This window comes from Chiloscyllium plagiosum, unplaced genomic scaffold, assembly GCF_037043375.1.
Source record: "Chiloscyllium plagiosum isolate Xiang-an unplaced genomic scaffold, Cpla_swu_hap1 HiC_scaffold_15, whole genome shotgun sequence".
NCBI lineage: Eukaryota > Metazoa > Chordata > Chondrichthyes > Orectolobiformes > Hemiscylliidae > Chiloscyllium > Chiloscyllium plagiosum.
Window position 1 is genome coordinate 32,992,895 of NW_028270153.1, and position 24,523 is coordinate 33,017,417.

The 24,523-nt window shown below is 39.6% G+C and overlaps 1 protein-coding gene across 1 annotated transcript in view; it reads left to right on the forward strand.

Annotated features, from left to right (window-relative positions):
* LOC122560145 (peroxidasin-like) overlaps positions 1-24,038 on the forward strand; it is a 192,835-nt gene extending 168,797 nt beyond the window's left edge. The window contains exons 18-23 of the mRNA XM_043710451.2: positions 1,652-1,786; positions 5,514-5,722; positions 9,631-9,754; positions 15,078-15,174; positions 19,973-20,086; positions 22,703-24,038. Coding sequence (XP_043566386.2) covers positions 1,652-1,786; positions 5,514-5,722; positions 9,631-9,754; positions 15,078-15,174; positions 19,973-20,086; positions 22,703-22,798 — 775 coding nt within the window. The 3' untranslated portion in view covers positions 22,799-24,038. The remainder of the gene's footprint in view (positions 1-1,651; positions 1,787-5,513; positions 5,723-9,630; positions 9,755-15,077; positions 15,175-19,972; positions 20,087-22,702) is intronic.
* The last annotated feature ends 485 nt before the right edge of the window (positions 24,039-24,523 follow it).

Sequence of the window (24,523 nt, forward strand, 5' to 3'; positions counted from 1 at the left end):
CCATATCTACCCATTTTCCATCTGGATTGTCAATATTGCACCCTGGGTGGAATGGTTCAAGTGGGGAAAATTGTTGGCAGTTTTTGCCTATTGATTGATGTTGACCACGAATTGGAGCTTCACTGTCCAAAGCTGTTTCACTTTGGAAAATGGATTCTTTCATCTCTCTGAATTCACAAACAAGTACAGCAGGGAACAAGTTATTGTCAGAGGATGCGGCATTCATCAAATCCTGTCAGTCAAAACACTCAAATCCAAAACCGCTCTGCTGGAAATATGAAACAAAAACAGAAATTGAAGGCTTGAGTCAAAACATCAACTGTTTTCCATGCAGATGCTGCCAGGCCTGCTAAGTTTCTCCAGCAATTTTTCTTTGTTTGGTTTCAGATTTCCAGCAACTGACATTCCTTGTTTCACTTTAGTGGTTGGATTCTTCATCGTCAGATCTATGACAGATTGTACATTCACATTATGGGGTTGACTTTCATTTGATTTCGAGTGTTAATGGAGCAATTAAAGTCTCAAAAGGATAGTATTCTAACCTGATTATCCCTAGGTAACTCGCTCAATAGGGCAACTAGGTCTAGTTTCCATCTTAGTTTAAAATAGTTTAGAAGTTTGCTGAAAAGAGGTGTATTGCTGAAGCTCATTTGAGCTTGATATTTTGCTGAAGTCATTGACCCAAACTGTTAACACTTTTTCTCTCCACAGATGCTCCTGAGTATTTCCAGCATTTTCAGTTTTCATTATTTTGGTTTTTGAATTTCATTGAAGTTTGGTATTAGCTGACCAATAATGGTACTGAACACATGGTAATACTAGCAGATTGCAACTACATTTTGTGGTGAAAGTGCTATTTCACAATAAAGTATGTGAACTTTGGATTCATAAAACTCGATAAATATAAAATTGAATCTTCAATCTAGAATAAACAACCAAACAATTCTTATTGATAAAGGTCTGCACTTTGTGTGAATATAGATACCACACAATCATCAAAAAACTTACAAGATGTGATTGGATGCATTAGTAAACAGATGGTTTGGGAAGATAGGTAGAGTGATGACATGATCAAAGTTCGAGAGAGCTTCCATGTGGTAGCTAAAATAGCTGAAGAGGTTGAACAGAGACGATTGGAGATGCCAACTTGAAGACATGGCGGTAAGACCTTGGTGGAAGATGTAATTAAAGCTAAGTCTTTTGAGTTTAGTTTAATATTTGGGGTTAGAGAAAATGAGTGTGATAAGGAGAACCTTGAAATGCAAAGAGTAGAATAATGGATAAATTGGAATATAATTGGGTAGGTCTTGGTTTGGTGACACAAAGAGCATTGGAAAAATTGATCAAGAAAGTGATGACATCTTCAGAAGTGGTGACTTGAGTTAAAGTCAGCTGTGAGCAACTTAACATTGGTGATGTTAAGCAGTTGTCTTGCTGGAGAGTTTGAAACACAATTCTTGGTGAAAAAGGTCAAAGGTAAGATATGCATCCACTGTCCTTCAATCAATAATAACAAAGTAAAGGTTTGCTATTGAATAAACATTATTTCTGATTGGTCATTTGTTCAGTTTTGTTAGTGAGTAACTTGCACCAACAGTATTTTAGAAGTCTTTAATTAGTTTACAGATAGCTAACTTTATTGCTGTTGTAGGTTATATGGTTCTCCACGGATTATAGACCTTTGGCCTGCCCTGATGGTAGAAGACTTGATACCTGGAACAAGAGTGGGACCAGTGTTATTATGCCTGCTTAGTACACAGTTCCGTAAACTAAGAGATGGAGACAGGTAAATGTACGCGTTATGTTGTCTAATCATTTGATTAAAGGATGCTATTTGGCATCCAAAAGTTGGTCTTAGTTGATTTTTTTTCTCATGCCTGTAATAATTGATGCTGAAAATGTGTTGCTGGAAAAGCGCAGCAGGTCAGGCAGCATCCAGGGAACAGGAGTATCGACGTTTCGGGCATAAGCCCTTCTTCAGGCTTATGCCCGAAACGTCGATTCTCCTGTTCCCTGGATGCTGCCTGACCTGCTGCACTTTTCCAGCAACACATTTTCAGCTCTGATCTCCAGCATCTGCCGACCTCAGTTTCTCCTGTAATAATTGATGGTTGGATTATTATTCATCAGAGTTAATTGGAGGGTTCTGGACCATGAGAAAATCTTCACACATTTATTATGTTTGTTCATTGATTTCAGTTAGAGCTATTCTGCTTCTGTCTATCTGCCTGGTACATTTTATATTTTTCATAATTTTGAAAGTTTGTTGAATCTATTGTGATGCTTGTGGAAGGATATTGAAGGGATCAAAAAAATGGCATGAAGTATTTTTTACTTGTAAACTCAAACCTTTGACAAGGTCCAACACAGGAGACTGATAAAGAACGTAAAAGCACATGGGATCAGAGTAAGTTGGCAAGTTGGATCCAAAATTGGCTTAGTGGTGATAGAAGGCTGTTTGTGAGACTGGGGGCTGGTGTCCAATGGCACATCATCTGGATCAGTGCTGGGTCCCTTTATTGTTCATGATATATATGAATGATATAGAAGAAATATGGGGGACCTAGTAAGTAAATTTGTGGATGACCTGATGATCAGTTGAATGGTAGACAGTGAGGAAGAAGGTCTTAGGTTATAGGAGGATATAAATGGATTGGTCAACTGGGCAGATCTGTGACAGATGGAATTTAACATTGTTAAGTGTGAGGTGAGGCACTTCAAAAGAAGTAACAAGACAAGGGAGTACTCGATGAATGGCAGGACACTAAGAAGTTCAAAGGAACACAGGGATCCTGGGGTGCTTGTCCACAGATCTCTGAAGGTGGCAGGACAGGTTAATAGGGTAGTTAAGAAGGCAGGTGGGAATCTTGCCTTTATCAGTTGTTGCATAGATTATAGTAACAGGGAGTTTAGATTGGAGCATACAAGGCTTTGGTAAGTCCACAGTTGAAGTGTTGTGTGCAGTTCTGGTCACTGCATTATAGAAAATGTGATTTATACTGGAGGGATTGCAGAGGAGATTCACCAGAAAGTTGTCTGGAGATGGAGCAAATCAGCATTAAAGAGAGGCTAGATAAATTTGGGTTATTTTCTTTGGAGCAGAGAAGGTTGACAGGGAACCTGATTAAAGTGACTGAGGGCCGTTGATTTGGCAGATGTTGAGTCCTTTGGGCTGTAGGCTGCCCAGGCGGAAGATGAGATGTTGTTCCTCCAATTTGCAGTTTGGTTTGTTGTGGCAATGAAGGAAGCCAAGGATGGTCACGTCAGAAAGGGAGTGGGAAGGGGTATTAAAAGGGGCGGTGACTGCACCCAGGCTGAACTGGAGCAATTCATTGACTTTGTCCACAACTTACACCCTACCCTCAAATTCACTAGTCCAACTTGGACACCTCCCTCCCCTTTCTTGACCTCTCCATTTCCAACTCCAGTAACAGTCTCCAGACGGATTTTACTACACACCCATAGCCTCCCATAACTACCTGGACTACACCTCCTCCCACCCAGTATCGTGCAGGAACTCCATCCTATTCTCCTAATTCCTCCACCTCTGCTGCATCTGCTCGGCCAAGGAGACCTTCCACTCCCAAGCTTCCCAGATACCCACCTATTTCGGTCAACATGCTTTTCCTCCCTCTCTCATCTAGACAGCCCTCCACCGCACCACCTCCATTCCTCTTCCACTGCTCTAAACCCCTCCCCCCAAACACAATAAAGACAGAGTCTCCCTTGTCCTCACCTACCACCCCACCAGTCTCCGCATCCAACTCATCATCCTTAAACACTTCAATCAACTCCAACTAGATCCCACCAAGAACATCTTCCCCTCCCCACCCTTCTCTGCCTTCCGCAAGGATGTTTCCTTCAACAGTCCTTTGTTTGCGCAACCCCCCTGAAACCCCAGGTACCTTCCCCCTGCATTCGGGAAAGATGCAAAACCTGCCAGTTCACCACCACTCCTCATCTCCATCCAGGGCTCCAAACAGTCCTTCCCGGTGAGACAGAGGTTCACCTGTCTCTCTTCCAACTTAGTTTACTGCAACAGGTGCACCCGATATTGTCTTCTCTCTGAGGCAACAGTTTGCCAAGCATCTCAAACGGGCCCACAGGGGCCACCCAGACCCCCCAAGTCACCACCCGTTTTAATTCCCCGTCCCACTCCCTTTCCAACATGACCATCCTTGGCCTCCTCCATTGCCACAATGAACCAAACAGCAATTTGCAAGAACAACACCTCATCTTCTGCCTGGGAAGCCCAAAGCCAGGAGGATTCAACATTTGAGTTCTCCAATTTCAAATAACCTCCCTTCCCATCCCCTGACACCCTTCCCAGCCTTTCCCCCTCCCTTCGAATCCTCCCTGCCACCAACCAGATTCACTCCTCTCATTGACCAACCTGTCTTCACCTATCCCCACTTCACCACTCTCTCCCCGCCCACCCCCTTTATCTGCAGCTCTCCCCACACCCACCCCCAGTCCCGAAGAAGGGTTACACCCGACACATCGACTTCTCCACCTCGTTATGCTGCCTGGCTAGCTGTGTTCTTCCAGCCTCCTGCCTGTCTACTTTTTAGAAACTTATTCTGGGAGGTGGGTTACACTGGCGAGGCCAGCATTTAATGCCCAGAAGGCAGTTAAGAGTCAACCACATTGCTGTGTATTTGGAGTCACATTTAGGCCAGACCAGGTAAGAATGGTGGATTTCCTTCCCTGAAGGGCATTAGTGAACCAGATGGGTTTTTCCATCAATTAGCAATGTTTTTGTGGTCATCATTAGTCTCTTAATTCTAGACTTGTATTGAATTCAAATCCCATCAAATGCCTGGAATATTACACACTTTTCTGGATTACTAGTCCAGTGACAGTGGCACTTAGATATTGTTTGCAGCCATTCTTCCTACCAAAGTGCATGCCCTCACACTTTCCTACATTAAACACCATCTGCCAAGCTTTGCCATTTCATTCAGCCTATCAGTATCCACTTACAGACTCCTTATGTTCTCATCACAACATAATCCCTACAGTGTGGAAACAAGCGATAAGGCACAACACGTCTTCACCCATTCTCCAAAGAGCATCCCACCCAGGATTATCATTGAAAGTACCATTAGAGTGTTGTGAGGTGTAATAGATTTCCATGTTTGATGGAGTCCAAGCTAATAAACTAAATAATAATAAATAGTTGGGTACAGCCAACAAATTCTGAGTCTTGGCTGCACCAACACAACAGCTGAAAATGTTGAATCTGTAAAGTTTGTTTACTGTTATAGTAAAGAGGTTATAATCTTCTACCTGTGTAGTTATAAGCAAAAAATGTTCGTATTAAATATTACGATTTTAAATATTACAAAATTACCCATCATATCACTAGCACCATTCGATTATCAGTGAAGTGAATACTTATTTGCTATGGATCTTCCACTTGGAACAGAGACTTTTCAATCGAACAATGCTGGTGATATTTTTGTATTGCGTGAACTGTTGCGACAATTGGAAAATTGTTTGTATTTGCTCAGATTCTGGTATGAAAATCCAGGAGTGTTCACTCCAGCCCAGCTAACTCAGATAAAACAAGCCTCATTGGCACGAGTTATGTGTGACAATGGAGACAACATCCAGCAGGTTCAACCAGATGTCTTCAGAGTGGCCAATTATCCTCAGGGCTTTGTTAACTGCAAGGAAATTCCACAGATTGACCTCCGCATGTGGCAAGACTGCTGTGTAGGTAAGACTCGATAAAAGTGAACTCTCATTTCAATTATCGTCTCATTGTAAAGTTCACCTGCAGTTTGTCTTGTGTGTTTTTGATTTGATTTTATTAAAGTAAAGCGAACAGAGGCTGGATGTTTTATTGGTACCGCTGACACAGTACCATGAAGTGGCAGGATGTCAGCAAATAATGTATCAATATGTGGGGTTTTAGCAAGTCACTACAGGGAGGCCGAACTATCCCTGGCAGTGCTGGCATGCAGTGGGAAAGATATCTGTTTGACCATTCCCCTCTGGTCACCATGAGTACTCCAGTTGAAGATATGGGTAAAATTATTTGTAAATTAAAAAGAAAAATATTTTTAATTTAGAGGCAAGAACAGGCCAATTTTTAATGTCTGGGTTATTTGTTGATAGCCTGTTTATGGGAAAAAAGCCCTTTCTTTCTGCAGCCACTGTTGTTGGTTAATTTGAAGATGTTCATGTATGTAAGCAGAATGAAATCACCTGCAGTAGACAGCATGTTTGAGGGATATATGAGCAGGGGGAGGCCACTCAGCCACTTGGGCCTGCTCCCTCAATCAACTAGATATTGAAAGTGTTATCATCTCTCAGGGTCTGGCAGTGATATTAAAATAAGGAACAGGCGATGACCATATCTTAAGTGATAACTGGGTGAGCACTTGACTGGGAGTGGATATAGAGGAACAAGTAATCTGTCATTTGGAGTTTGTGAAGTGAGATTAGAAATAAAACTGATGAGAAAAGTATACGTCTGGACTCTCTGAACAGCGTTTAAGCTCTGGTGTTCAATAGTCTGATATATAGCTCAAAACCAATTGTCCATCTTTACAAATATAGGAACAGAAGTTAGCCATTCAGTCCCTCGAGCCTGCTCTGCTATTACATAAGATGGTGGCCGATCTGTGGCCTAACTCCATATGCCTGCCTTAGGCCCATATCCCTTGATACTCTTGCTTAGACAAGTATTTGTCTTTCTCAGATTTAAATTTAACCCTTGAATTATTAGTAATGACCACTATTTCAGGAAGGGATTTCCAAACCTCCACTACTCTGGGGCGGCACGGTGGCGCAGTGGTTAGCACTGCTGCCTCACAGCGCCAGAGACCCGGGTTCAATTCCCACCTTAGGTGACTCTCTGTGTGGAGTTTGTACATTCTCCCCGTGTCTGCGTGGGTTTGCTCCGGTTTCCTCCCACAATCCAAAAATGTGCAGGTTAGGTGAATTGGCCATGCTAACTTGCCTGTAGTGTTAGGTGAAGTGGTAAATGTGGGGGAATGGGTCTGGGTGGGTTACGCTTTGGCGGGTCGGTGTGGACTTGTTGGGCCGAAGGGCCTGTTTCCACACTGTAAGTAATCTAATCTAATCTAGTCTCTGAATGTACTTTCTAATATATCTCCTGAATGTCCTGGCCCTAAATCTTAGGCAATGCCCCCTGGTTCTAGAATCCTCAACCAGTGAAAATATTTTAGTTTTATTTTTGTCTTTCCTTGTTAATATCCTGAAGACCTCAATTAGGTCAGCCCTTAACCTTCCAAATATTTACCTCCACAAAGATTTGTCAATCTGTTTTGAAAATTTAAATCTTTTCCATCTTACAACTCCTTAAGTGTTTGTTTATTAGTTTATTAAGAGGAGACCCAAATCATTAAGTGCATACATTAGAGTGAGTATCATGACATTGTTTTGGCAATTTAAGTTCTGTTTCTTGGGAAACAGGAACTGTGTCGCACCTCCCTGGTGTCCAATTACCTCTGACCATGGTCCAGTTGGAACTGTACCAAACGGAATGGGAGTGGATCTCAGTTAATGCATTCTAAAAATTTCATACTGAATTCCTATTTTGGAATAGAACACAACCACTGGCAGCATTGAGCTTCTGCAATTAGTTCAGCTTATTTAACCCTCCAAAATTTTTATATGTCTCTGTTTAGTGTGACGACAAAGGATGTATTGAGTTTTTAACGCAGAAAAAAATGCTCTTGGAGAGTATTGTGCATCTGAGTAAAAGAAAAAAGGACTCAGTTTTGCTGTTTTAGTCCAAAAGTACATAAGTCACAGTAACACTGAGAATTCTCACTGTAATAAATGACTAAGTACAAGCAATACACTTAATTAGCCAAAATATTATCATCATTTATAACGCTTGTAAGAAAGTTCATTTCATCCCTTGCAGAACTGTCAACTTCTGCCATCCATGAAGTTGTACCATACAGCAGCTCATGTATTCTTTGTGACTGTTCCTTCTCACATACAGCCCCAGTGCTGACAGTGTTACACTACCAAGAAACATTTATGACTTGAATAGAATAACTTGAAGGAATGTTGGAATAATACTTGATTATACTACAGAGTAAACATTGGCTTGACAAGGTTTAAATTAAAACATTGTGTAAAGCTACAATCCCCAGTTTCAAACATACACATGATGTTGGACAAAGTGTCAGCTATTTGCTAGCTTTGTGGATGAAAGCCAAGTGGAAGATGGAGCAGATCCAGCACAAGGACGTTTTTGTCTCCATCTAGTGGCAAGAGCAAAATAGACTTGCGCACAGACGAATTTGAAGGAACACTGCCTTGAACATGAAATATTTAGCTGACTGTTCTGCCAAACGACACATTGGCACAAATAGAGATGCAGATTGTTTTTCAGAGGTTCAAATGATTTGTCTGTAACTTGTGTTACTATTTTCCACTTTTCTCCCCTTCCTACAAAAACAATATGTCTCCTAAAACAAAGAGAAAAGCCAAAGTGAAGATAGGCCTCATAGACAATGAAGCTAGGGAGATAATACTGGATAATAAGGAAATGGCATCATCCTCACAGTGGAAGACACTAATAGTATTCAAAATTGTTAAATGGTCAAGGGCAAAGGGAGGTGAGGAAATAAATACAACTATCAGGAGAGAACAAACAGTAGGGAAACTAATGGGGCTAAAGTTCAGTATGCCCCTGGACATGATGGGCTGCATCCTAGGATATTAAAGGAAGTCGCTACAGGGATAATGGATCTGTTGTCAGTTATCTTCCAAGAATCCTTAGAGTCTGGGTCCCAGAAGATTGGAAAATGCCAATATAAAGTTTTTATTTAATAAGGGAATGAGAAATGGAACAGTTTCTATTAGACACTTAACGCAGTCTGTTATTGGGAAGATGCAAGAGCAGAGCATTTAGAAATGCATGATATGATCTTGCATATTTCATGAAGGGAAACCCTTCCTGACCCAAATTTGCTAGAATTCTTTTAGAAGGAAACAAGTGGATAGATAAAGGAGAAGCAGTGGTTTTTCAATTTTCAGAGGGCAAGATTGATGAGGTACCACACATTAGACTAGTTAATAAGATAAGAGCCCTTGGTGTAGAGATGGTATATTAGCATGGAAAAAGGATTGGCTAACCAACAGAAGACAGAGCTGAGATTTTCAGGAATGGCAGCATGTAACTAATGAAGTGCCCCAGGGATCGGAGCTGAGACCATAATTATTTGCAATAAATATTAATGTCTTGAATGAGCAAAGTGCATGAGGAATAGCCAAGTTTGTAGATGACACAAAATAAATCAGAAGGCAAGTGGTGAGGATGACAGAGTCTGCAGAGAGATGGAGATAAATTAAGCAAGTGGGCAAAGACTTGGCAGATGGAATAAAACACAGGAAAGGTTAGTGAATCTGTGGGATTCTTTACTGCAGAGGGCTGTTGAGGCTGAGTCATTAAGTATATTCAATGCTGAGGTAGACAGATTTTTAATCAATAAGGTAATTAAGTCAAATACTCTCTAAAGTAAATGCACAGATTGGGAATATTAGATTTTTGCCAATTATGAAGAAATTCTTGAAGATATTTCCATCTGAGAACTGGAACTGTTCAATACTTATAATATTGCAATATCTTTATTTGTGAAGACTGTACAACTCGGGGACAATTCAATACTCTGTCACAAAACTTCCGCAACAAGCGTTCAGAAGAGTTCAGCTTCCCAGAGTCCAACTCTGCAAATCACATTCGGACAACCACGCAAAGTGAGAGGTAACCGAAATGGCAGCCTTCGGTTGTGCTTCATTTTAAATTAATCTTAGTTTAAGCAAATTCTGGAAGAGAATTTAGTTCCGTGTTCTGCTATGTCTAATGCCAATGCTATATGAGTAATCAAGTTAACTTCTGTACCAGCCATGACTAATGATTCAATTAATGTTAAGTATTTACAACTTGCTGTTGTCTTGTAGCACAGTTGTTGTATGTTGTCTTGTTTACCTTTAGTTCTATTTAATTTCTTCTTTTCCCTCAATTGGTCATCATCTGTTTCAATTTTCATCCCATTTATCCTGATATTTTGAAATAGTATACAAACACCCATGACACGATAGCACACATTCATCAATCACGCACATCTAATTGGAACACAAAAGAACTGTGTTATGGAAAGTTGGCATTGCTGCATTTCTTACCTCTGATGCATGTTTCTTGAATGAAGATTCCCATTGAGTGCATGGAAGTTGTGATTCACAATGTGGTTTAAAACTTCATGGAAGTTGTAATTTTGTACATTGCATAATAAAGTTGTTGAATTGTTAGGTCACAAAAATTAGCACAAACTAATTGAAGCTAATTTGGTGACATCATTTTATTGGTTCACTGAATTGAAGATAAATTATTTTTCTTAGAAAGGATAATCTAATATAGAAACAAGCCATTCTGCCCAACCAGTCGGTGTTGGCATTTATACTCGACTCGCGCTGTATGTCATCCTCCCTTTTCCAAAGCTATTAGCACAATCCTTTCTTCCCTCCTCCCAGATATACGTACCTAACCTCCCTTTCATTCAACCATTTCCTGTGAAAATGAGTTGCTTATTCTCGCCACTTCGGAATGCTCTTAAATTTCTTGGTCACTATTTTATATTAATGACCGCTAATTTTGCAATTAGAAATACTCTACATCAAAATATTCCATGAAATCTTAAAAACCTCTGAGGTCACCCCTCAGCTTTTTCTCTCATAGGTTAAAGAGGTCCAGCCTATTTAACCAGTCCTGATGTGTATAACCTTGCTTTTCTGCTGCCATCCTTGTATTTGTTTCTGTATCTTGTCCTCTGACCGATATCCCTTTACTTTAACAATGTAGAAACCAGAATTGTACATAAGTTCCATGAGTGGTCAAACTAATGTTTGACACAGTCTCAGCACAACTTCCCTACTTCTCAATTCTAGCCCCTGAAAATGAATATTTTTGGTTTGCTCTCAAATGGTCTTATTAACGTAAGTCACTTTTCTAAATGAATTGTATGTTAGTACTCCAAGATCCTTTTATCTTCTACCTCATTTAGATTGTTACTCTACAAGCAGTATGTAAGTTATTACTCTTAATAAAATGTAATATATCTCTTATTTCTGATCTGGAGTCAAATCAGACTTGAAAGATTTCTTTCTTTCTCCACATATGCTGCCAGTTTTTCCAGCACATTGATTTTAGTTTAGATTTTGCTTTGAGACCTTGTGCTTAACTGTGTTGGATTCTTTGGCCAATTAAAGCCACTCTGCAAGTTTGTTAATGTCCTGTAACTTGTCCCACTCTTGCTCTGTAGTGAGTATTCTACCACAGCAAAATCTGGGCCTGGACTTTTACTTTTTTGAACCTTCCCTGGCCCTGCAAACCTGACCAGGAGAAAATGCCATGGAAACAGATTTTTGTTCCAAGGACTGGATGGTAGGGTTTCTGAGTCATGGCTGGCAACCCTTAAATAGTGTGGAAGCAACTGATTGCAGAGGGAATCTGAACAAAGGCCTTCCTCAGTGCACTGGCACTTTGTCCAAGACTGACTAAAAAAAACAACAAAAAACATTCCTTTCATCTTCATTCAACAACACCCTATCAATACCAACTTTGCCTTGCCTCTACCCAGCTTGCGTAGTCTATTACCAACCCATGCACCTCCAATATGTCCCCTCTTCCTCTCTTTTCTCAGCTGGTGGGAGTATTCGCTGATATCTTTAACCTCTCCTTAGTTTGACCTGAAGTGCCCACCTGCCTCAAGAACACTACCGTCATCCTGGTGCCAAAGAAAAATAATGCAGTGTGCCTCAGTGACTACTGCCCAGTGGCTCTGATCTCCACAATTATGAAGTGCTTCAAGAGGTTAGTCATGGCTCACATCATCCACTGCCCACCAGGTTGCCTTGATCCTTTGCAGTTCACCTGCTGGCATGACAAATCCACAGTAGACACCATCTCCCTGGCCCTACATTTATCCCTGGAACATCTGTATAACAAGGATACTTTGTCAGGCTCCTACTTGTTGTCTACAGCTTTGTCTTCAACACCATAGTTCCAAACAAACTCCTCTCCATACTCCTAGACCTAGGTCCCAGGTCCCCTCTCTGTAACTGGATCCTTGACCAGTAGACTGCAGTCAGTAAGAATAGGTGACAACAGTACCTCCTTGACGATCCTTAACACTGGTGCCCTGCAAGGATGCACACTCAGCCTTTTAATGTACTCCTTAGATACTCATGACTGTGACCAAATTCTGTTCTAACTCCACTAACACATTTGCTGACAATGCCACCAATGTAGGTCAGATCTCAAACAGTGACGAGATAGAGACTGAGTGCTTAGTGGCATAGTGTAAAGACAGCAATTTCTCCATCAATATTAGCAAATGAAAGACCTGGTCATTGACTTCAGGAAGCAAAGTGGAGGGCACGCCCCTGTCTGCATCAATGATGCTGAGGTGGAGATGGTCGAGAGTGTCAAGGGAGTGATGATCACCAACAATCTGTCGTGGTCCACCCAAGTTGATGCGACAGTCAAGAAACCACAACAACACCTGCACTTCCTCAGGAGGTTAAGGAAATTTGGCATGTCCACAAAGACTCCTAGCAATTATTTATAAATGCACCAGAGAAAGCATCCGATCTGAATGCATCAAACTGTGGCGTGGCGTGGCGTGGCAACGCTCTTCCCAAGACTGAAAAAACTACAGAGTCGTGAACACATCCCAGTCTATCTCACAAACCAGCCTTCCATCCATTGACTCCACCTATACTTCCTACTGCCTCAGGAAATCAACTGACATAATCAAAGACCCCTGCCACTCCAGTTATACTCTCTTCCACACTTTTCCGCCGGACTGAAGATATAAAAGTTTGAATACACAGAATGATTAGATTCAAAAACAGCTTCTTCCCTGCTGTTATCCAACTTTTGAACAGACCTCTCAAATGTAAATTCTGATCTCTCTCCTCTGTGGCTGTACCACCCTACCCTGCACTCTGTATGGCTACCTAATGCACTTGGTATCATATGGTACGATCTGTCTGCAGAGGATGTAAACAACGCTATTTACTGTATCTCAATATATGAGACAACAATAAATCAAATCAAATTTGACATACATCTTATTCCCATCCCCCTCCACCCGCCTCACCCCAGCACATATGGCAGGTGCAATTTTTGGTGGCAGGCCTTCAGAGCCAGTTCCACAATGACCGTGTCTCTCCATCATTGGGAGAACTAAAGCTTTTGTGTCCTCTGCAAATTTAACAGTTAGGCTTTTAATTTCCAGTCTAAATCATTGGTTTAAGTTCAAAGACAGTGGCCACAACACTGATCCGTCTAGGACCCCTACTTCCTATTTTCTGCCATACTAAATAATGACCTTTACATCCTTTCCTTTCTGCCTTGAAGTCATTTAGCTATCAGTTCTTCTACCTGTCCCCTGACTCCACGTGTTCTAAGTACATTCATTGATTTGTTATGTGGCACCTTATTGAAGAGCTTTTGGGAATCTAGATAAATTGCATCTACTGAATTATATTTGCCTTTGTTACTGCTTCAACATTATATTTTTGGTCCCTAGATGTCTTCCCATTTTCTCTTTCAGTAAAGGATTCAGTTATATTTTCCTACCATCAATGCTAAGGCTGTTCCCTGCTCTGTCTCGCTTCTTAAATATCAATACTACATCACATACCAAGAGAAAGGGTTAAATTTAGATTTGCAGCATTTTTTTTCTTTATACTCGCAGTTTTTTTTTACAGATTCAGTGTCACAAAGAAAGCTGAACTTCTTACCACTTTGTCCCTTATTTGTTTATACATTTTATGTCTGGTACATTACGCAAACCAGTAATTGTTTGATAGTATTCTTGTCTCTGAAATATGCAGCACCCAATGATCTAGAGTCTCATAAATCTACCACACTCAATTTCTGTCCTGACCTTGCCAAAGAATGGTGACACATTGAAGCAAGCATTATAATTTACATCTAAAATGAAAATGAGAACTATACTCCTTAGACAGGATCGGTCAGCTGGACAACTTCTGATACCTGAATCTTGAAATGCATTTTGTTTAAAATTTTCTTGAAATAAAGAAGGATCCTTTACGTCATCAAGAAAGGGAGGTCCATCTTGGTGTCTCTGCCTCCAAAACCCATGCTTGATACACACTTAATAACATTCTACCTCTCTCTCAAATCTCTCCACCATTTCTCCAACAAGTGATCTGCTATCAAATCTGAGAAAAATTTGATCCACAATAGATTTTGAGCAAGTGAAAGGGGCCTGGGGTTGCAGGGAAGATCTGTAATAGGGAGGAAAGGAGAGAGTAAATAATGAAAAGGATCATGGTACAAAACCGAATGGAATGGCAATGGAATAAGTAAACCAACTACACCTTATGGCATTTTCTGTTTTTACTATTTTTTCCAACCAAAATGTACCACCACACACTTAGCCATATTGAAATTAATTTCAACTTTTTATGCAAAATGTGCATGCTTCTTTATTTTTAAACTAATAAATTACGATAACTATATTCTAAAATGAAGTTATTTGATGAATGAATTCTGAACATCATCTTGCAATCACTGTTCCAAATTTAATCCAGTTCCTGAAGGATGAAACTGATTTTGAGATGGCAGTGGGAATGCTCATAACAAAAGCAGAAGAGACGAGACACTTCATCTGAAGAAAGATCACAAATTAGTTTTGTTTAAATACGGAGACCTAAGGCGAGATACTAACAATGGCTATGTTTATATTCATGTGTGATTTAATTCAAAAACTGATCATATTACAAGTCAGTTAATGCCTGTACTAAAATAATTAATGGAGAAATGCTGTAAGAATATGTTAATTTTTTTTGTCTAACATTGTCAATGGTAAATTCTGGGCTGCAGCGACCCAGAAATATAAATATGTAATTTACAAATTAGAACAAAAATTACCCAAAGTGCCTCTCTTCCTATTCCATATAATACAAAAGTAAGATACATAAATAATATAGCCTGATAGGCAGAGGCATTGAATCCAGTTCTTCTAATTTATATCATCTTTCTGACGTATTCTCAGTTTTTTCAGAGATGGGAAATTACAGGAAAAAGTTTCCAACTCCTCTTCTGTACAACTTGACAACTGTGGAGCTGAACTAGAAAATCTAAGGAAAAAGGTAGGATTATATCAGACTCCCAGAATATAAAATATATTCCTGTTTAAATTTCACATGCAGGATCTAAAATAATTAGCACAATAGGTGTCACTTCTTATTTACACTCTAAGCCGACCAATTTTCCTGTAAATTATTTTTGTTGCTTCCCAAAGTGGGGTGTTTTGTGACATGCAAATCAGCATCAAGCATGACCAAGTAAAACATAATCTTATTCTCAGTGAAGCTCCCCCCTGCTTTGCCTCCTGTTACAAGCTGCTTGGAGACTGATAAATCTTCAGATATTTAAATTTACAGGGACCAATTTAAAGGAGCAAGATTTAAAGTTTTAATACTTTTTCTGGAAAAAACAAGTGAAAAGCAATATCAATTAAACACTCCCTAGTTGGCAACTAATACTTTACAGAAAAGATAACCATTATTAATGTTTTAAATGATTCCACACCACATACATGTATACAGAGGAACCTTGATTATTCTGTATTTGATTATCTAAACAAGATCACAAAGTCCCGATGCTTGGCTGAACTGTTTTCTGGCATTTAATTATCCCAACTCCCTGCCTATGTTGCTCAGATAATCGAGTTTCTTCTATATTTTCTCACCACAGAATTAGTCACTATAGAAAAATAGGCCACAAATCAGTGGGATCATAAATCCTCATTGCTTCAAGTTGTAACATCAAATGACAATTAAAAGGTGTTTCCCTCATTTTCAGGAGAATTCTCACATTGACTGTCAATAGCTAGGTCCATGTGATGATTTATCCTGGTGTCTCCTGGGTAAATTTTTCAGTGTCTTCAGGGTGCGTGAGATGCAACTCTTCATTCAGACACTGTCCTCCTTCCCACATTCTAGTGGAAACTGGCAAAGCATTTCTCCACTCTATTGATCACACCACCAACAGCAGCATTGTGAGACCATCCCTGCTCTCTCTCTCTCTCTCTCTCTCTTACTATCCAAACACTTGGAGGCCAAAGGTCTGTCTCCATTTAGCCCAGCTGCTCTTGCTTCTGTTTTAAGGAGTGAATATGTTGCACTTTTGTGCTCAGTCAGTTTAAACCTGGGTCCCTATTTCTCCATTTTTGTTGAATTAAAGAGACAGTCTAAAACACTAATTTATCTTATAAAACCTTGCATTCACAACACTGGCAGAATGTTCTTTACAGAACCAGCTATATTTTCCCATTTCCAATAGCATGTTTTTCATGCAGACACATTGAAATGTGATTGTTGGTTTGTCCTAAATGTGACTAATTTTTTTATTTACATTTGCCAATAAAAATTTGACATTGTCACATTTAATTTAGGTACTTAAATTCTAAAGGGAAAATGCTACCTGCCTGCCAACAGTCTGCACTGGAATGCTTCTAAGCTAAATAAACCATTGGAGGTTTCATAAGGTTCTAGTTGTTTATTTTCACTATATTTCACCAAAAATCAGCCGTCCAGCACAAACCTTCAATTTCAAATGCAAATCAAATTTGATTATCTTTCACATTGCTTTAAAAGAAAAACAAATAATTGTTTGTAGTACAGAACTTCAGTATTGCTGAGAAAAGACAGGTTTTCCTGAAGCTTTGCACTCATCAGGACAATCAGCAAGAATACTATTTCAAGGAGGAAAACTAGTATTTGTCCTGTATGAAAGGAGAGTGTGGATTGGTTGGCAAGTGGACTCTGATTGGTAAAGCCTTTGCCATGAAGAATGTCCCTCTCAATATTGATTGATAGATGACTATCAGGCTTTATTTACATTTTAAATCAGGTAGGTTGACTCTGACTGGTCAGGGCATTGTCCTGCAAAATGAAACAGCAAATGTTGGGAGGGATGATCACCAACAATCTGTCCCGGTCCACCCACATGGATGCGATAGTCAAGAAAGCATAACAATGTCTCTACCTCCACAGGAAGTTAAGGAACTTCAGCATGTTCACATAGACTCTTAGCAATTTTTTATAAATGCACCATGGAAAGCATCCTATCTGAGTGCATCACACCATGGCATGGCAACTGCTCTTTCCAAGACTGCAAGAAACTACAGAGGGTTAGGAACACAGCCCAGTCCATCTCTCATGCCAGCCTTCCGTCTATTGACTCCATGCATGGTTCCTGCTGCTCAGGAAAGCGACCAATATAACGAAAGATCCCTCCCACCCCAGTTTACTCTCTTCCACCCCCTCTGTCGGGCAAAAGATATAAAAATTTGAATACATGAAAGAAAAGATTCCAGATCAGCCTCTTCCTCACTGATATTAGACTTTTGAACGGATCTCTCAAATGTTAATGTTGATCTTTCTCTGCACCTTCTCTGCAGCTGCAATACTCTATTTTGTACTCTGTTCTGTTACTTGATGCACTCTGTATGGTACAATCTGCCTGTATAACATGCAAAACAAAACTTATAACTGCATCTTGACAATAATAAATCAAATCAAACTGGATGGCACATATCACATATATGATAGGATTAATCCTTATGGTTCACTGCACTTTATATATAAAGAGCTGACCAAGACACACACTCATGATGTCTCTGTACCCCTGTCTTGTCTATGATGGTTTTATACAAAATGAACTGACCAAATGATAAGTAGCTACAACAGGCTTTCTCCTTACACAGGAAGGATTCCTTCACATGTGCAAAGGTCACATAGAACTTGCATATCGATAACAACGCAATATTTATGTGTTTTTTTGACAGCACTAGCCTTTTCACCAATGGATCACTCAAGGAAGCCACTGCAGCATTATATACTGGTGATCTAGATCCACCATCATTACATAAATCAGTATTTGTTATACTTTATTAACACAGCAACTTGCACAGTTGAGTTCAGTTTCAAAACTACACCAAATAGATAGTGCTGCCATGGGATCCTAACTAGGTATGACTCTCTCAAATATCTCTGTTGGGTTCCACTACCAACATTTTTTTCAATGAAATGGCATTTAAATAACTATTACTTGCAATTTTCCAAGATCTAGAGGTTCATTTTCTACATTTGAACTCTCAGTTGCATATTAAAATTTCCTGTCATGTTTTTTGGGCTAAAATTATACTCAAACTGATATTTCAAATGGAACCATCAAATGATGCACTATAGCTGTTTCACCTCAACAAAATAGGTGACAGTCATTTGCTCATTCATTTCTCAGGGCAGAACCCTTACTAATCAGTCAGCCTGGTTTAAAATTTAAACAATACCTGGAAGTTAACTATAAAGTACTATTAATGGGTGTATTCTCCATGGCAACATCCTGACCAATTAAAGTCCACTTGTTAGCCAATTAATACACCCCTTTCATGCAGAATAAATGTTGCTTATCACCTTGAATTGGTACTATTTATTAATTACCCTGATGAGTGCAAGACAAAAAGCTTCAACAAAGTGTCTTTCTCTCAGCTTAAAAAAATTGCAGAAGATACTAGCCCCACCCACAAAACTGGCAATGTCTCAAATCACATTATTCACCTTGCCATGTTTCTGCTAATTGCATCTGTTTGCAGATATTCAAGGAGGCTTTTAATTTTAAGCATGCTTTCTTAACCCAACTGTAAGAAGTAGGTACATTTTAAAACTCTTTTAATAATTCACTAAGAAACTGACTAATGTATCCACTAAACAACTATAATTTTGTCATTTTCTGTTACTTAATGAACCAGACGTTGATCAGAAGTGTTTTATTTTTATAAAATAATTTTCAGCTATATTAATAAGTCTCCTAAATTACCAAGGAATACATAATGCAAAAATTAGAATGTTTTTTTTAAACTATCACACTCTTTCACAACAGATTTTGTGTTCAACAAAATGCAAATGGGTTTGAGCAGAAGTACAGAAAAAGCTCTTCTCAAAACTTGCATAATTTTGACCCCAATTTGCAACTGGATTGCCAATGACACCCAAAGTGAAAACTGATGTCCACTATGTTAATTGACTACATATACCTGCTCTCTCCAACCTAACCTGTTTCAGCTGTGATTTCAGGCATGAAATTAAATTGTCTTTTCAAATTTTACCCAGAGTATTGGCATTAGGACGGTATTACTTCATCCAGTCCACACCCTGACTTCATGTATAACTTGTTCTGACTTCTCCCAAAGGAGCAAGCTACTGCTTGCTGTGCTGTATTTGAAGTACATTTTCTGGTTTTAATTCCAAGTGTGTGTAACTGAATTTGAAAGCAGTTAATTATTTTGCCTGCAATACAGATGATATTTAACCCAAAGCTAACACAAATATGTAACTGAGCAACCAGCTGCATCACAATGGTCTTTTTATGGTCCTGTATTCCCTTGTATGCTAAAAATTACATAATTCTTAAGTGACTTTTCAAGAAAGCCTCTAATCACAGTTCATTCTGGGATAGGGTGGGGTTTTGCAGTACGACACTGTACTGTGCATTCAGTTTTATTTGCATTCATTAGTATTAGTTTTATTTTGAAAAGAATAGTTTTGTTTATTTTAAGCTCAAATTGAGTATAGTTACATCAATGAGTCAGTGCAGCTGTAAAGTGTAATTGAACTTAGCCAGCACTGAACCTTGGCCATATATATCAGGACAATCCTTAATTCCATCCCCTGTTTTCAGACTGATTGCCAACTGATATTATTTGGGATCGATGTGAAGGGAATAAATTAGCCTTAGTTCTTGTAAAATTAATTAAATTTCTGGTTAGTAGTGTTAATGGTGGTATGCATCCAAGAAAGTTAGTGCTTCTGAAAATGTGGAAAATTCAAGACAAGTAGTTTATCAGATGAACTTTTTAAACTGCATATATATGTCTTTTTGTAGGTAGAAAAGCTTGAAGCTCATTTGAAATTAACCGGCTGCATTGACAAGGCAGGGAACATAAGACGTGAAGGTGAACATTGGCAGAAAGATCCATGCACATTGTGCCATTGTAAGGTAGGAAGTGAAACTCTAAAAGATGTAAAATGATCAAACTGCCAATCTCTTGATTCACTCATAAGCATGTACAAAATGTTGTGCTCACTTTCACATTGTATGATGCTCATGTTAACAGCTGAGGGTAGTGCCACCTAAAACTGTTATTTTCATCAGAGACATTTTATGTGAATACATTTGGATTATTAGTATAGTAGTGAAATGATTGTTACGACACTTGCCATTTGGAGGCTGACATGAATACTCAGAACACAAATTTTAAAATTGCTTTGGCAGTTTGAGAATTTGAGATTGGCTTTAAGGAATTGGGAAATTAAATGTACTGATTAATTGCCCTCTGAGGTGGCCTAGAAGCACTCAGTTTCTCTTCGGGATGAACAATAAAAGTTGTCCTTACCAGTGTTGATACAACTGGAAAATATTAAAAACCTCTTTTTCTAAATTCTTCCCACAGTCGAATTAATCTATCTCTGCTATTAAAAAAGGTAGGTATTGGGTGATATATCCATCCATCAATCAGGAGGGACAGGGTCAAGGAGAGGAGAGAACACTGGCTTGAGATAGGGCTAAAAGTCAGGAAACTTGGAGGATCAGGAGATTGGCAGAATCAGTAGGGTGGGAGAACAGAGTACAGGGTTCGATAGACTAGCAGCAAGAGGGAGGGCTGATTTGGAATAAAGACAGAAGCTGCAGTCTCCATGTGCTCCTTCAAACCTGTTCCACCATTCAATAAAAGCATGATTAATCTGGTTGTGGTCTCACCTCCATTTTCCTATTTCCACACCATAACTGTTCACTCCTTTATCTATCAAAAATCTATCTGACTGAGTTTTGAATTAATTTAAAAGGCCCAGCCACCATTAGCTTCTGGAGAAGAGCATTCTACACCCTAACAATCCACTAAGAGAAAAACATTCTCCATTTTTCTGTTTTAAGCGTCTTTTCCAAAAACTGTAGACCCAATCTTCTACATCTCCCAGTATCCACCCTATCACCTCCCATTCAGATTGTGTATGTTTCATTAAGATCACCTTGCATTCGTCTGAACACCAGTGGTCTCCACTACCTTCAACATTCATTCCCTCCAGCACTGACATAGTGGCAGCAGTGTGTCATCTACAGAATTCACTGAACCAGCTCACCCAGACCCAAATGTTTATATGCTCCTTTAGTAGGACCTGCCATGCCCACTCTCTCTACTGTTTAGTAGAAGAAAGGTATGGGAACAACATCACCTGCAGGTTCCCCTCCATACCATACACTATCCTGACTTCGAATTATAACACTATGCCTTCAATGTTGCTGGGTCATAATCATGGAAGTCACCTCCTAGTAGTATTGTGTGCATGCCTACAGCAAAAGGATGGCAATGAGTCAAGAAGGCAGCTTGCCATCACCTTCTCAAAGACAGTTGGGAGAGTGGGAAATAAATGTTGCTCAGTAATGTTCATTTTAAAAAAAAAGAGTAGGGAAAATGCTAATTAATATATAAAATGGCAGGTTAGTGTCAGACTGAATTTTTAATCAGGGTTGATAACCAGACACAGGGACAAATGTAATGCCCCCTTAGAGGTGGGTTCAAGGAGATTTAGGGGAGCCATTTGACCAGGAACAAGAAAACTCCTCCCACCTTACTGAATCTCTGATCAACCTTCTCAATAAGGGTTGAATAGCTGCCTTCCTGTTTAGAGAACAGCTGAGGACTTAATTCACTGCCAGTGATAACAACCAGCAGCAGCAGGGTACTGATCATCTAAGAGGCAGCCAAGCTAAACTTAATGATGGGGGATGGCTCACAGAAAACCACACCCTGGCTCCTGCTTCAGCACTTGGTCCCCTCCCCACCCCTCCTTGCTCCAAACAGCCCACTTTTCCCCACTCTTGCTGGCCGGCCCCTCCACACTTGCCGTCCACCAGCCACAGAACAACTCCCATCCCATCCAAGTTCATCTCTAACTGGGGATCTATGGCTGTTCCTCCTTACAGGCCCAATTTTACTTTAAATTCGACGCATGGGGACTAGTTCCAGGCCCAAAGCCCACATAATGTGCTTTAGACATGCTCATTACCATTGTCAAAGCCAATTAAAGAGTCTGGGAAGGCAGGCTTGCTGATGATGATGATGACGATGGTCGATGGCCCCAGCAGCTGAATGAGGACACAAACACCGAGTGACAAGGTTGGGTTTTTAAAATATTTCTGTAAAATGACACAGCTACCCAGCCATATTGCTGGAATGGAGACTAGAGGGTGGATTATGGCAGCAACTCTGGCCCCGTGGCTATTATATGTGCTGGAAGAGTCACATGCGTGAAAAGCTTTGCTTCTCTTACCTGCTGTGAGTCCATCACATTGTCCTGAGTATAGGCTGTCATATCACCAAACAGAAATCTTAGTCAGTGTGGGAACAGGGCACTGCAATAAATCAAAGTAACCTAAATTCACTCCCCACCACTTGCTGAGGTGGCTGCTTTCAAATTGGCGAGGATTGGGAACATGGTAGAATACCAGCACTGCGGCAGATGTACTCAACCACTACTCTAAACCTGACCCTAGCTGATTTTTATTCTTCGTTAGCATTTGTATAATCTTTTTAATAACACTTCATACTTACAGGGTACAGAGACCAAATGTGTGGTGATAACTTGCCCCCAGAACTGCAACAGCCCAGTAAAGAAGCAAGGTGAATGTTGTCCTGTCTGCAAGAAGTGACACCAGTAAAGATGGCCAGTAAAAGAAAAAATATGAAAAAGAAAAATCAATGGATTATATCATCTCTGTTGACATCAGGCACTGAATACATCTGTGATTGTTTGAAAATTCTGCATTTTTATTACAGTTCATCTCCACTCCCTTCCCACCACCTTACAATTATTGACCAGAAACTTTGCCTTTGTGGTCAAAATGGACATATTGACTGTTAAGTTGAAATAGTCCAAGTCTTTAAACTTTTTTCTCATGTCTGCCAGTTACAAAGTGCACTGTTTTAAAGAAACATATCCTCTTTATAGTGAATGTCATATTGGGATTCCTGCAAACACACAACTTTTTTTAACAATACAAACTTCAAAGGTGCTTCATAGTTACCTCAGAACAAAAGATTTCTTATCACTGTGGTGCTAAATATTTAGTTTTTATCATTTAGAAAGATATTACATATTTGATTTTATACATTTGTACTGATTTTTAAACTTGTTGAACTTGTTGCTATGTATACACTGTTACACTTTGTTCATCAGTTGGAGTTTCAATGATTTACATCATTGAAGATATAACTTGTTATACCAGAGTTAAAGTGAAAACTGTTAACTTTTTCAGTAATGTTTTTAGAGGTGGTGGCCCATTTCTTAGACTAAGTGTCATCAACCTGCTCACCAACTGTGTGGTAAGAACTGACCTGCGTTCTGACATATATTAATTAAGTTGGCTGCTTTAAGTATTAATAGTTGGTGGTGAATTATCTATGGACTCTTCACTACCCTTCACACATTGAAGACTCAAGCAAGTGTCAGCCTTGATTTTTCCCTCAATTGAGTTCATTATTTTCTTGAATTACATTCCTGGTGGTCAAGGCATAAGGCTATGAACACAAAGTTGAAAATATATCCATGTATGATATAATGTATAAATAAGAGAATCATTTGCCTTGGTTCCAGGTCTAAGGGTCACTTTGAGTTTATTCTGTTGCCAGCAACGATCATGGCTGAAATCAGCTCGAAGGCATTTGATTTTACTGTATGGAAAGTCACAGCATTGCACCTGTCTTGTCCCCAGCACCAGCTTGCTCTTGGAAAGTTAGCCCAATGGCTTGTAACTGTTTTCACTGTTCATCATGTTGTAATTTCACTTATGTATGAAGTGAAACTTTCTACATGACACTGTATGTACTCTTCCAGTCTGAAGAAGAAAAAAACTCTTCAATTAAAAACTCATGTATTTTTGCTCTTTTAATCAAGTACTTTATTCTCCCAGTATTGTATTCTTCTGTAGGAAAGAATTTGAATTGTGAACTTTTGCAAGGAAAGCTTCATTATTTCATTTATTTACTAAACATGTGTTTTATGTTCAAAAAGGATTTACAGGGATTTTGCCAGGTTTGGAAGGAGAGGCTGACTAGACTGGGGCTGTTTTCCCTGGAGCATTGGAGGCTGAGGGGTGACCTGATTCTAAATCATGAGGGCCTTAGATAGGGTAAATAGATAAGATCTTTTCCCCGGGATGGTGGAGTCTAAAACTAGAGGGCATAGATATAAGGTGAGAGGGGCAAGATTTAGAAGGAACCTAAGGGCAACTCTTTCACACAGAGGGTAATGCATGTATGGAATAAGCTGCCAGAGGAAGTGGTGAAGGCTGATACAATCATGACATTTAACAGGCATCTGAATGATTATATGAATAGGAAAGGTTTAGAGGGATCTGGGCCAAGCTGGCAAATGG